The sequence below is a fragment of the Hemitrygon akajei genome, chromosome 6, assembly GCF_048418815.1.
Source record: "Hemitrygon akajei chromosome 6, sHemAka1.3, whole genome shotgun sequence".
Classification (NCBI taxonomy): domain Eukaryota; kingdom Metazoa; phylum Chordata; class Chondrichthyes; order Myliobatiformes; family Dasyatidae; genus Hemitrygon; species Hemitrygon akajei.
In genome coordinates, this window is record NC_133129.1 from 14,798,829 (window position 1) to 14,812,386 (window position 13,558).

The 13,558-nt window shown below is 42.7% G+C and overlaps 1 protein-coding gene across 3 annotated transcripts in view; it reads right to left on the minus strand.

Moving 5' to 3' along the window:
- Positions 1–13,558, minus strand: part of cfap99 (cilia and flagella associated protein 99) — a 97,849-nt gene that overhangs the window by 32,197 nt on the left and 52,094 nt on the right. For all 3 annotated transcript variants that reach the window (XM_073047949.1, XM_073047948.1, XM_073047950.1), the window contains 2 exons: positions 6,614–6,682; positions 3,555–3,638 (listed from right to left, as the gene is read on the minus strand). In XM_073047949.1, the coding sequence (XP_072904050.1) occupies positions 3,555–3,638; positions 6,614–6,682 (153 nt within the window). The remainder of the gene's footprint in view (positions 1–3,554; positions 3,639–6,613; positions 6,683–13,558) is intronic.

Consider the following 13,558-nt stretch of genomic DNA (forward strand, 5'->3'; position numbering starts at 1 on the left):
GGCATGGAGGTAAAAATATACTGGATCAAAAGAGGTTGCAGAGGGTTGTAGACTTAGCCAGGGCACAACCATCCTCACCAATAAGGACATCCTCAAGACCATGCTCAACATTTTATGAACAGCTTCTCCCCTCCACCATCAGATATGATGAACCAATGAATACCACTGCACAATTCCAATTGTTTTGCACTACTGATTTAGCTTGTCATTTATAACTATCTTTATGTCTTTGCATCATACTGCTGCAGTAAAACACCACAATCATGTCATAGTTTACGAGGTAACTTCTTCAGTTTTAACTCTCTCACACTGAATAATGGTGACCCCAATTGCAGAGAAGATGCACACAAAATTAGAGGGGAAAAATCCAGCTAGGCTTTACTGGACTCCTTCGCAGGGAAGGTACAGGCAGACGGTCCAAAAGACTCAGGCAAATTAAATTCAAAAAATATTAATTCAAGTTCCAGAAATAGAGATTCCTGCAAACGAAAACAAGGTTTCACTGACAAAAGATTATTCCAAGACTGAGCAAAGAAGGAAGGGACAAGGAACTGAGAGGGCTGCAAACAAGACAGAGGTGATAAACATGAACTAATAGTTAACCTAAAGGGTGGGTGAGCAAGAAGTTGGCCTTGTCACCTCTACCTCCTTCTGGTGGCCAGTTCGAGGTGTGACATTTTCACATCATTGAATTGAATTGAACTGACTTTGTTTAAATGTGCAAAATGTACAACAGGACAGTCAATATAGCGTAGAAATACAATTGTGTCAGCGTGAATTAATCAGTCTGATGGCCTGGTGGAAGAAGCTGTCCTGGAGCCTGTTCATCCTGGGTTTTATGCTGCAGTACCGTTTCCTGGATGGTAGCAGCTGGAATAGTTTGTGGTTGGGGTGATCTGGATCCCCAATGATTCTTCTTGCCGGTTTTACACACATCTCTGTAAATGTCCTGAATAGCGGCAAGTTCACATTTACAGATGCGTTGGGCTGTCCACACCACTCTCTGCAGAATCCTGCGATTGAGGGAAGTACAGTTCCCATACCAGGCAGTGATGCAGTAATGCCCCTGTCGAGAGTCCTAAGGATTTAGGGGCCCATACCAAACTTATTCAACTGTCTGAGGTGAAAGAGGCGCTGTTGTGCTTTTCTCACCACACAGCTGATATGTACAGACTACGTGAGGTCGTCGGTGATAATGTATGTCGAGGAACTTAAAACTGTTCACCCTCTCAACCCCAGGTCCATAGATGTTAATAGGGTTGAGCCTGTCTCCATTCCTCCTGTAGTCCACAACCAGCTCCTTTGTTTCTGCGACATTGAGGGAGAGGTTGTTTTCTTGACACCACTGTGTCAGGGTGATGACTTCTCTGTAGGCTGCCCCATTATTAATTGAGATTAGGCCGATCAATGTAGTATCGTCAGCAAATTTAATTAGCAGATTGAAGCTGTGGGTGGCGACACAGTCATGGGTACACTGAGAGTAAAGGAGGAGGCATAGAAGACAGCGAGAAGATAGATAGAAACTTTATTGATCCCAAAGGAAATTACGGTGTCACTGTAGCATTACAAGTGCACAGATATAAATATTAGAAGAGAAGTAGAAAGAATAAAAAATAAGTTACCACAAACAATGTAACAAGAGGCGGGGGTGGGGGGGGGTCATCACTTCCTCGGCTATAAGTTGACTCATTATAGAGATTAAAGGCCGAGGGTAAGAGTGACCTTATACAGCACTCTTTGGAGCAGAGTAGTTGTCTTAGTCTATTACCAAACGTGCTCTTCAGTTCAGACAAGGTGGTATGCAGAAAGTGAGAAATATTGATTCTGATTCTGATCTATATGCATTGAGTTGCCAGGAGATACGGTTGAGGCAGGTGCAACAATAGTTTTTAATGGACAGTTGGGCAGGTACATAAAATGGTTTAGAAGGATATGGGCCACACACAGACAAATGGGACTAGCTTAGTTGGGGCATCTTGGTCAGACTAGACCAGTTGGGCTGAAGGACTTGTTGCTATAGTGTATGACTCTAACATTCTGTGATTAGTTAGGATTTAGATCGAAATGCTTAGGGAAGTAGCTGGTACAGATTGATGGTCACTTTCAAAGGGCATTAAATATATATACTTGAATGAGGGAAACAGCAGGAATATCAACTGAAGAAGGTCATAAAGTCAGCCAGATCCATCATATGGACTAGCCTCCCCACCATCGAGGACATCTTCATAAGACAATGCCTCAAGGTGACATCCATCGTTATGGACCCCCATCACCAGCACATGCCCTCTTCTCATTCCTACCATCAGGGAGGAGCTGCAGAAGCCTGAAGAAACGTGCTCACTGTTTTAGGAACAGCTTCTTTTCCCCTGCCATCAGATTTCTGAATGGTCCGTAATCCCATGACACTACCTCACTATTTTTGCTCTCTTCTTGCTTTACTTATTTTCTTTTAGTAAATTATAGTATACTTTATGTACTATAAAACTGCCATAAAACTACACATTTCATGGCATAGGTCAGTGATAATAAACCTTATCCTGATGGAATAGATATTGTTGGAAGGAGTCAATGCAAACTCTAAGAAAACCATTAGATCTTTTACGTCTAAACTCATGGAGCTGAAAGTGCTTCTGCTATGCATGAAATAACAGATGTTGGAAACCTGAAATAAAAACAGAAAAAGCTGGAAACACTGAGCAGGTCATTCAGCGACTGTAGGGAGGGAAGTGGAGTCAGAGACCCTTCATCAGAACAGGCAAAGTGAGAAAACACATTTGTTTTTATGCTGTTGACATGGAGGTGGGGAATGGCTATGACAGAGGAAATATCCCAGGAAGGCAAGCCCAGGGATGCTATGTAGATGGTTGATAGGTTAATGAGGGGGGAGGGGGAAGAGAGGGAGAGAGGGGTAGAGGAGGAGGGGGAGAGAACAAAAGAAGTTGAAATCTATAAAATAATGGCAGTTAGAGAAAGGGACCCATCGCAAACATTGGAATTCCCTTCAACCCATTCTGAAGATTACCAAGACGTGACATTTGCAGACCTTCACTCTACAACTTTAATCTTCCTTTCCAGAGATGAGGTACATCAGATACTGGAAAATGGAGCAAAAAAAAAACAAATTTCTGGAGGAACTCAGTGGGTCAGACAGCTCCTTTTGAGGCAGAGGGATGGTTGATGTTTCAGGTTGAGACCCTGCGCCAGGCCTTAATTTCTTCTGTTCATGTTAACCCTCATTAATCTGTTCCTCGGATGACTTCATCGACAGCTTATTCCCATGACAATACTAGCCTAACTCTACTGGAGATACTCCATCATCCACAGCCATTCCTTCCTTCACTTTCTCTGTGCAAACTTGGGACAGGCCCTGTGTCAGTACCTGAAATTCGATGTTTATTCATCTGCATAGGTGCTGCCTGACCTGCTGAGTTCGTCCAGCATTTTGAATGTGTAGTTCAAAGCTTCTGTATCACGTGTGATAGAATTCAACAGAAGACCATCAGTATCCAACGTCCACGCCTGAGTACATTTACATTACCCACTTGACAACTTACTATCTGTCGGGGGACGTGCCGTGCCTTGTAAAGAATCGGTTTTATCTTGGCCTCCTTCTCCTTCCTAATTTCAGACAATACTCGCTGTCAGGGGTGCAAAAGAGAAGACATGTAAGTAACTATAGCAACTGAGAAGAGAATAGTGTGAATACACTTCGGCATAAAAGTGGCTATAATTCACTTGTGTAGGTGGTAGAAGTAGATGTTTAAAAGGGTCACACTGTTACTCTATCAAATTCTATCGCTCACATCAATGTATAATTAAAAGGCTGAATGTGAAAGAGACATTGCCTCCGGTGGATCTATAAATGAAAATACATATTTAGTCAGCAATTAAACTGCTAAAAATACAATGTTAAATCTTGAACTTTTATATAAAAATACACTTAGTAGCAACATTATTAGGTACTTCCTGTACTGAATAAAGTGGCCTCTTGAGTGTATGTTCATGGTCTTCTGCGACCAGCCCATCCACTTCAAAGTTCAATGTGTGCATTCAGAGATGCCCTTCTGCACAACACTGTTGTAATGTGTGGCTATTTGAGTTACTGTTGCCTTCCTGTCAGCTTGAACCAGTCTGGCCCTTTTCTTCTGACCTCTCTCATTAACAATGTGTTTTCACCCAAAGAACTGCCACTCACTGATGTTTCTTTGTTTCTCGCACCATTCTCTGTAAACTGTGGTGTGTGATGTTACGAACCCCGTAACTGGGTCACTTACCAGCAAAGATAGAGAGGTCCGTTGAAGTCTGATGGTACTATTTTTAACAGTATTTATTGGTAAAAATACACAAAAATAATATCAATGCAAACATACAGAAAATATACATTGTCAATACTAACTCTAAAAGTGCGGGTATAATAATAATCAATAAGAGATAAGCTCTATCGTTGTCTAGGGGATAATGTATTGTCCGATGGAAATATAAAAAGTCATTTTAGTTCATGCAGGCTGCAGCCTTTGGTTGGAGTCAAGAGACAGATTTTTAGAACTTGCCAGCTTTTCCTTTTTTTATGATGTCGATCCTTCGAAATTTCGTTGGTGTCCACTCCTTTAGCTAAGCCGTCTTCCGTGGTACGGCCGCCAATCCCTGGCAAGGGAAAGGACGCACGCGGGCCCCACCGGCTGTCGCTCTTAAACGCTGTCACAGGATTTCTAGCGTTTCTCCTGGTGCATCTAAAGGGGTTGTTCCCCAGACCCTCTTTTATCCTTACTTACGGGGTCTCAGATGTCAATCAGGTTGGGATGATGCAATCCCTCAATCAGCGCACTCTGGTCATTCCCTGAGGGCTTCAATGAATAGTACAGTACTCAATACACAATTCCGTCTCCAAGAGACAATAGCCAGTATCCGTGGCTTTGTATCGCGGAGGCCAGGACACATTCCAAACGTCTCTCTCTCATTTCCTGGGTCCCCTGACCTGAATTAATAGCGATCTTGCAATTTTCAAAAAGGTGGGGGCTACTTTGTACCCTTCGGCCCCTCAGAGTTGTGGCACATTCGTAACAGTGAAAATCCCAGGGAATCGGCAGTTTCTGAGATACTCAAACCAGCGTGTCTGGCACCAACAGTCACTCCACGGTCAAAGTCACTTAGATCACATTTCTCCCCATGCTGGTGTTTGGTCTGAACAACAACTGAACCGTTTGACCATGTCTGCATGCTTTTATGCTGCGAGCTGGAACTACACGATTGGTTGATTGGACATTTACATTATCGAGCACATGTACAGGTGTACCGAACAGAGTGGCCACTGAGTGTACGTCTACGGCTGGACTGCTTCGTTGAGCATTGTTGCTCCATCCACAGTAGGTGTGATTTCCCAGTTGCCACTCCCCATTCCCATTCCAACATGTTGGTCCATTGCCTTCTCTACTGCCATGATGAGGCCACTCTTAGGCTGGACCAGCAGCACCTCATCTTCCACCTGGACAGCCTCCAAACTGATGGCATGAACATCGATTTCTCGAACTTCTGATAATTTCTCCCTACTCTCTTTTTCCATTCCCCACTTTGGTTCCTTTCTTAGCCCTTTCTCTTCTCAGCTGCCCATCACTTTCCTCTGGCGTTCTCTCCTCCTTCCCTTTCTTTCATGGTCCACTGTCTTCCTTCTTTTCCACCTATCATCTCCCCGGTTCTCATTTCATTCCCCCTCCCCCATCCACCCACCTGGTCTCACCTATCACCAGCCAGTTTATACCCCTCCCCTCCTTCATATTCTGGCTTCTCTGCTCCTTCTTGTTCCAGTCCTGATGAAGGGCCTCAGCCCGAAATGTTGACTGTTTATTCCTCTCCGGCCTGAGCTGCTGAGTTCCTCCAGCATTTTGTGTGTGTTGCTGAGGACATGCATCTGCAGAATCTCTTGTGTTTATGACTGTTGCTCCTCTCTTCACCTGTGACTCCTGGTTTTCGTGATCCCATACTTGGGCCACAGTCCAGACCCTAGCCCAAACTCCCATTCTGGACCCCAGCACACAGTTCAGATGAACACATGAGCTGGACGATTGGGATTTCCATATTATTAGATGACAGATAATTGGAGATTTCAGAAATGATCCCCGCCTTTCATTTCAAGATAGTTTTGTAACAAACTCCAGTCAGGAAATTAACTTACTTTACTCATGTAACTCAATTTTCTAATGGTTAATTTGCAGAAAAAGTTCAAAGAGTAGCTGAAATTAAGTAAAATGTGTGGCATGGTACGTGGATGTGGGTGCAGACAGATGAAACAGGCAGAAGACCAAGTCCTAGAAGGACCAAAGGACTTGTGTCTGTACCGTAGTACTCTCTGACATTATGAATACATTTGTTGAGGCGACCTCGCAAAGTGTTGCTACTCTCTGGAGTCATCTTGAACCGCCATCTCATCATTACCCTTGCACTGTAGTTCCTCGCCAACCGTAGAGTTATAATTCAGCATTCCTTTCCTTTCCCTTTGCCCCACCTCAATATACAGATGTGAGGAATAATCCGTCTGGATGGCACGCAGTCAAAAGCTTTTCACGAAGAATAAGTCATAAAGCAAATTTCAATTAAAACATATAACAGAGAAAAGTACCTTTTTCTTGCTGGATTCCTGTGGGATGGCACATCGGAACTGGTCAATGTTAGCTTCCATGAGATGTTCCTGGGAGAGAAGAAAGTGTTCTTTACTATCAGAGTCATGCAAGTGTTAGGTTCATTTTTCTCACTTACACTCTCGTCTGTTCCATTTATCCAGGGGAGAAGAAGCAAGAGCTGAGTCCTAATCAGACCATAAGACCTAGGAGCAGAGACAAATGTTCTTGTAGCGATAAAATGCTAATGAGGACTAAATTAGTGATATAATGACCTTAGCATTCAAATCAGTATAACTAAGCATTCTAATTAGCAAAATAACTAAATGATACTTAGCGTAATTAGCGGTCGACCTAAATTAGCATTCCAATTTGTGAGGTTTGCGTATTTAAGTGTAATAAGTGGTTAAGAAAAAATATCATCCCCCGTGGCTCACTTTCTCTGGCTAACAACTAACTAATCCAGAGCATGAATACATAACTATACTCATTTGCATCTACCGCGCCCCAACCCAGATAGATTACCATAATATACACACCACAAAATACATCACAGACAGAAAATAGATGCATGGCTCCTACAGTCTGAAAAATGGAGTCTCATTAAGAGATGTAGTTAGAGAGTAAAACAAATGGACATGTAATGAAGTTCTTAGTGAATTGCCGAGCAGATCAGGGACTGTCAATGGAGTTAATATCACAGGTGGAGAACCGTAAGACATAAGAGCAGAATTAGGCCATTCAGCCCATTGAGTCCACTCAACTATTCCATCATGGCTGATTTCTTTTCCCACTCACCCTCATTTTCCTGCCTTCTTCCTGTGACCTTTGATGCCCTTACTAATCACGAACTTATCAACCTCCGCTTTAAATATGCCCAATGACTTGGCCTCCACAGCCGTTCATGGCAACGAATTTCACAGACTGACCACTGTCTAGTTAAAGAAGTTCCTCCTCACCTCTGTTCTAAAGGGAAGTCCCTTTATTTTGAGGTTGGGCTCTCTGGTCTTGTACTTTCCCACTCTTGGAAATATCCTCCACATGCCTTCTCCATCTAGAGCATGGGTCACCACCCTTCTTCACACCATGGACCATAAACAAAGCGCCTGTGGACCCCAGGTTCGGAACCCCTGAGACCCTTCAATGTTGAATAGATTTCAGTGAGACTTCCTCTCACCCCCACCCCCCCCCCCCCCAAGACATTTTTCTAAACTCCAGTGAGAACAGGCTCAAAGCTGTCAAATGACCCTCATATTTTAACCCTTTTATTACAGGGATTCAGTCCACAATTCTCAGGCTGAGCCTCCATTTCAAAGAGACAGAAATATGATGAATAAAAGGAGGCACAAAATACTTCTGCTTAAAATATGAAGCAAATATAATCCTAATTGTTATTTACTGGAGATAATATTTACTGGAGATTATTTCTACTAAAGCATTGTGGAGGCTTTTTTCCAGATCTCTTTCCTGCCCTCAACTACTAGATGAACCTTCCCAAATGCAAAGCCAGTCTGGTTCAGGAACCCTTACCATGTGTTTATAAAGGCCACAAGAATCCAACATTTCTACAGAACAGACATCCACTTCATCAAACCTATCCTGTCTAAGTAAGATGTATGAACTTCTGAGGCAACCTGACAGGGAAAGATAGTGAATGGTGTCGGATCGACATCCATGAGCAGAAGGTCCAATGGATCAAGAAGCTGACATCACCACAATATGTTTCAGACAAGCAGAAGCTGTCATGCACGGCCAACAGTGCATGCAAGCTGAGTTCTGACACTGTCACAGCATGCTTAAAATGCAACAAAATGTAATAAAGATTAGCTTTATTTGTCACATGTACATCGAAACATAGAGTGAAACGTGTTGTTAACCAGCAACAGTACAAGGATGTGCTGTGAGGTCCGCAAATGTTGCCATGTTTCTGGCGCCAACATAGCATTTCCGCGGCTCACTGACCCTGACCTGTGTGTCTTTCGCGTTGGGGGGGATCTGGAACACTAACACTGGACCACTCCTTGATGTCAAAGGGAGAACGTACAAACTGCTGACAGGCAGTGGGGGAAATTATTACAATAGGAGACACTCCTTTAATGATTAAACAACAATACGCACTTCAATACATGTACAAAGAGGCATATAATACCAGTAAGTAAAGATAGATTGTGGAGAATAATGATGTTGCGATTTGCTTCACATTTTCTGATTAAGTAACTGAATCCCAATCACTGGCCCTGTAAAACGTTAAGCAAACCCCACGCTACCCTGACAGAGCAAAAGACTGTGATATTCTAAATGAATATGGGACTAATTACAATCTCCTTCAGAATCTTTACAAAACTACAATGACCAAATCTTGACCTATAGAGTAACAGCACACATTGTTTTGCATGCAGCCTCAAAATGTTCAACACACCATGCAGTTTCCTGCAGGAAACACACACCACAGAGAGAATCAGAGCTTGCTGAAATACCTGCCTATAGTAAATCCACTGATGAAGATGCAAAAGCAATGCACATTACTTGATACAATGCTGAAGGAACTGCACGAGGATAACTTTATTCTTAATCTTTTTCTGGCTTCTTCCGCCTTCCTGTCCTGTCCTGGGGAAGGGTCTCAGCCTGAAAAGTTGACTGTTTATTCCCTTCCATAGATGTTGCCTGACCTGCCAGCTTCCTCCAGCACTTGGTGTGTTACTCAGCATCAACAGAATGTCTAGTGTTTATGAGGGTGGTTGTAGCCTAGGTCAATGAAAATCCATCAACGTCGGCTATGCAGAGCACTACTGCAGAGTGACTGGTGAGAATGATTCAGCGGTTGATGTCAAAATCATAACCAGAACATGTTCAAAAAGGAAATGGATGGGATCACATTTCAAATGCCATCCTACAAGACCTGCCTTAACCCCATTAAAAGGTTTAGTATTTGTACACGGTATAATGGGGCCATTAACCACTGACTGCTATTACTATGCTAATAGATGCTATTATTACAATAGGAGACACTCCTTTAATGATTAAACAACAATATGCACTTCAATACATGTGCAAAGAGGCATATAATACCAGTAAGTAAAGATAGATTGTGGAGCATAATGATGTTGCGATTTGCTTCACATTTTCTGATTAAGTAACAAAATCAATAAACAAATGTTACAATTTTATGGGAAAATCAAAATGACTGCAATCTTTGTACATTTTGGGGCTTTAGAAGGGGAAAAATTGGTGAAGGTTAAGAGATTGTTCAGGCAGAATATGAATACATGGTCCGTGTTCTTGGGATGTTATGTTGTAGTTGAGTAAAATATTGGTGAGGTCAACATTTGGATTATTGTGTGCAGTTCTGGTCACCTGCTTATAGGAAAGATATCAATAAGATTGAAAGAGTGCAGAGAAAATGCACAAGGCTTTTACCAGGACCTGAGGGCCTGAGTTATAGGGAATAAGTTGAATAGGTTAGGACTTCATTCCCTGGAGCCAAGGTACAGATAGAGTTAAAGCAAGCAGACTTTGTTCCACTCAGGTTGGAGAAATAGAGGTCATTGTTGAAGGGTGAGAGATTACGTAAATATTTGAAGGCTCTAGAACTGTACTCACTGGAGTTTAGAAGAATGATGATGGGGGGTGGGGAGGGATCTCATTGAAACCTATAGAATACTGAAAGGCCAAGACAGAGTGGACATGCAGAGGACGTTTCCACTAGTGGGACAGTCTAGGAATAGAAGGTTGTCCCTTTAGAACAGAGATGAGGAGGATTTTTTTTTAATCCAGAGGATAGTGAATCTGTGGAATTCAATGCCACATACTGCTATGGAGGCCAAGTTTTGGGGTATATTTACCCAAGCAGAGGTTAATAGATTCTGGCTTAGTCAGGGTGTCAAATTTTATGGGGATAAAACAGGAAAATGGGGTTGAGGGCAGAAAGTAAATCATCCATAATCAGATGGTGAAGCAGACTCGATGGGCCAAATGGCCTAATTCTGCTTCTATGTCTTCTGGCCTTATGTTAATAAGGCAGCATGAGTAAGGCAGTAGAAATGGAAACTGCACTTTACTGCTCTACAGATCATCTTATGCAATGGTGATGAAAGTGAAAATGTGCTGAATGAAGGGATGCCAGTGGGCTGGAACGTTCTGTCAAAAGATCGTTCTTGTGATTTCAGGTTAAACTTGAATAAAATTAGATTTAGCTGTTCGGAACTGATCACAGATGACTCAGACTTATTGAGAAAGCTTCTACAGATTTGCTGGGAGATGAAACCTATCGGGTGTGAAGCACAAATTGATTTTTGAGGAGTGATGCTTCAAAATTTGGCATCCGCCATTATGGACCCCCCATCACCCAGGACATGCCCATTATGGAGGAGGTACAGGAGCCTGAAGGCACACATTCCATGATTCAGGAACAGCTTTTTGCCCTCTGCCATCAGATTTCTGAATGGACATCACATTTTTTTTGCAACACACACGAAGTGCCGGAGGAACTCAGCTGGCCAGGCAGCATCAATGTAAAAGAATAAACAGACAACATTCTGTCCGAGTCCCTATGTCAGGACTAGAAAAAAAGATGAGAAGTCAGAGCAATAAGGAGTGGGGAGGAGAGGAAGAAGCACACGGTGGGAAGTGATAGGTGAAACTGGGATGGGGAGGGGTAAAGTAAAGAGCTGGGAAGTTGATTGGTGAAAGAGATACAAGACTGGAGAACAGGGAATCTGATAGGAAGGGGTAGAAGACCATGGAAGAAAGGGAAGTTGGAGGAGTACCAGAGAGAGGTGATGGATAGTCAAGGAGATAAGGTGAGAGAGGCAAACAGGAATGGGGGAATGGTAAAGGGGGGGCAATTACTGGAAATTAGAGAAACTTTGAGAAAAACATCAAGAGACTTTTTTTTACTCTTTTTGCACCACTTATTTAATTTAAGCTCTGAAATAAGTATATATATAAAATACTTACTGTAATTTGCAGTTTTATTATATGTATTGCACTGTACTGCTGCTGCTTAACAACAGATTTCACAACATATGCCAGTGATATTAAACCCGATTCTGGTTCTGATTCTGATTCTGATTGAGGAAGCCAGTAATGTGTAGCCTGGCTTTTCAGACACATTCCCAACAGCTGAATGTTCACGCCTCACCAGCACAAGTGTGTCCGGAATAGAATTTTCACTCCTGTTTCCGAGATCTCTCTGAAGTGTGTGCTGGCTTGCAAGATCATGCCAAACAAGCTTCACCAATGCACTGACAGTTGCTGTTGATAGATCTGTTACAGTGCCTGTCCGTTGGCAAGGATCAGAGTAATTGGACTCTTCCCATTATAACACAAAAGATTAAGATGTGATTTAATGGCTGGGAGTGTTGGTGGCAGATCTTTAAAGTGAAAGATTGGGACTGTGCACAGTGAAGTAATCTGGTAAATTGGATCCCAATTTCCCTAGGGATCAATAAAGTATGTCTGTCTGTAAATGGAGGAGATCTGAAGAGGGTTACACAGGGCTCGGTATTGGGACCACAGCTGCTTACCATTTACGTTAACGATTTGGATGAAGGCATAGAAAATAACATCAGCAAATTTGCTGATGATACTAAGCTGGGTGGCAGTGTGACATGTGATGAGGATGTTAGGAGAATTCAGGGTGACTTGGATAGGCTGGGTGAGTGGGCAGATACTTGGCAGATGACGTTTAATGTGAATAAGTGTGAGGTTATCCACTTTGGGAGTAAGAACAGGAAGGCAGATTATTATCTGAACGGTATAGAGTTGGGTAAGGGAGTAATACAAAGAGATCTCGGAGTCCTTGTTCATCAGTCACTGAAGGTGAATGAGCAAGTGCAGCAGGCAGTGAAGAAGGCTAATGGAATGTTGGCCTTTATTACAAAGGGAATTGAGTACAAGAGCAAGGAAATCCTCTTGCATTTGTACAGAGCCCTGGTGAGACCACACCTGGAGTATTGTGTACAGTTTTGGTCTCCAGGGTTAAGGAAGGACATCCTGGCTGTAGAGGAAGTGCAGCGTAGATTCACGAGGTTAATTCCTGGGATGTCTGGACTGTCTTACGCAGAGAGGTTAGAGAGACTGGGCTTGTACACGCTGGAATTAAGGAGATTGAGAGGGGATCTGATTGAAACATATAAGATTATTAAGGGATTGGACAAGATAGAGGCAGGAAATATGTTCCAGATGCTGGGAGAGTTCAATACCAGAGGGCATGGTTTGAGAATAAGGGGTAGGTCATTTAGGACAGAGTTAAGGAAAAACTTCTTCTCCCAGAGAGTTGTGGGGGTCTGGAATGCACTGCCTCGGAAGGTAGTGGAGGCCAATTCTCTGGATGCTTTCAAGAAGGAGCTAGATAGGTATCTTATGGATAGGGGAATCAAGGGATATGGGGACAAGGCAGGAACCGGGTATTGATAGGAATTGATCAGCCATGATCTCAAAATGGCGGTGCAGGCTCGAAGGGCTGAATGGTCTACTTTTGCACCTATTGTCTATTGTCTATTGAAACAAGATGTAAGATTTAAGCATGAATCTGGGAAAAAAGTCCTTTACATCTTGTGATGCTGTTCCATATCAAATGAATGCAATCTACCATTCAGACAAGAGATGAGGTGAAGAGATGTGACGGCAGAGAAGGCTTCACTTTGGATTATGGGAGGTTAAATGTCAGGATGTGTTACCTGGTTGAACGGCACGTTTTCTTGTTGTAATATTTGTAGAATTCTTTGCATTCTAATGAAGTACCTAGAATGATCCACTTTATCTAATTATTCATTATACAACCATCTGCTCCCTTCATAAAGCTACACTCCACTCAAAGCAGCAACACTCACTGCTTCCCATGCCCACTTGGAGCAGGCAATCTGTAGAATAAGTAGTTGCTGACGGAAATGAACAAAATGTAAGAGTGATTCACTGAGAGATGCTGGTGCTGTGATTGTACTGAT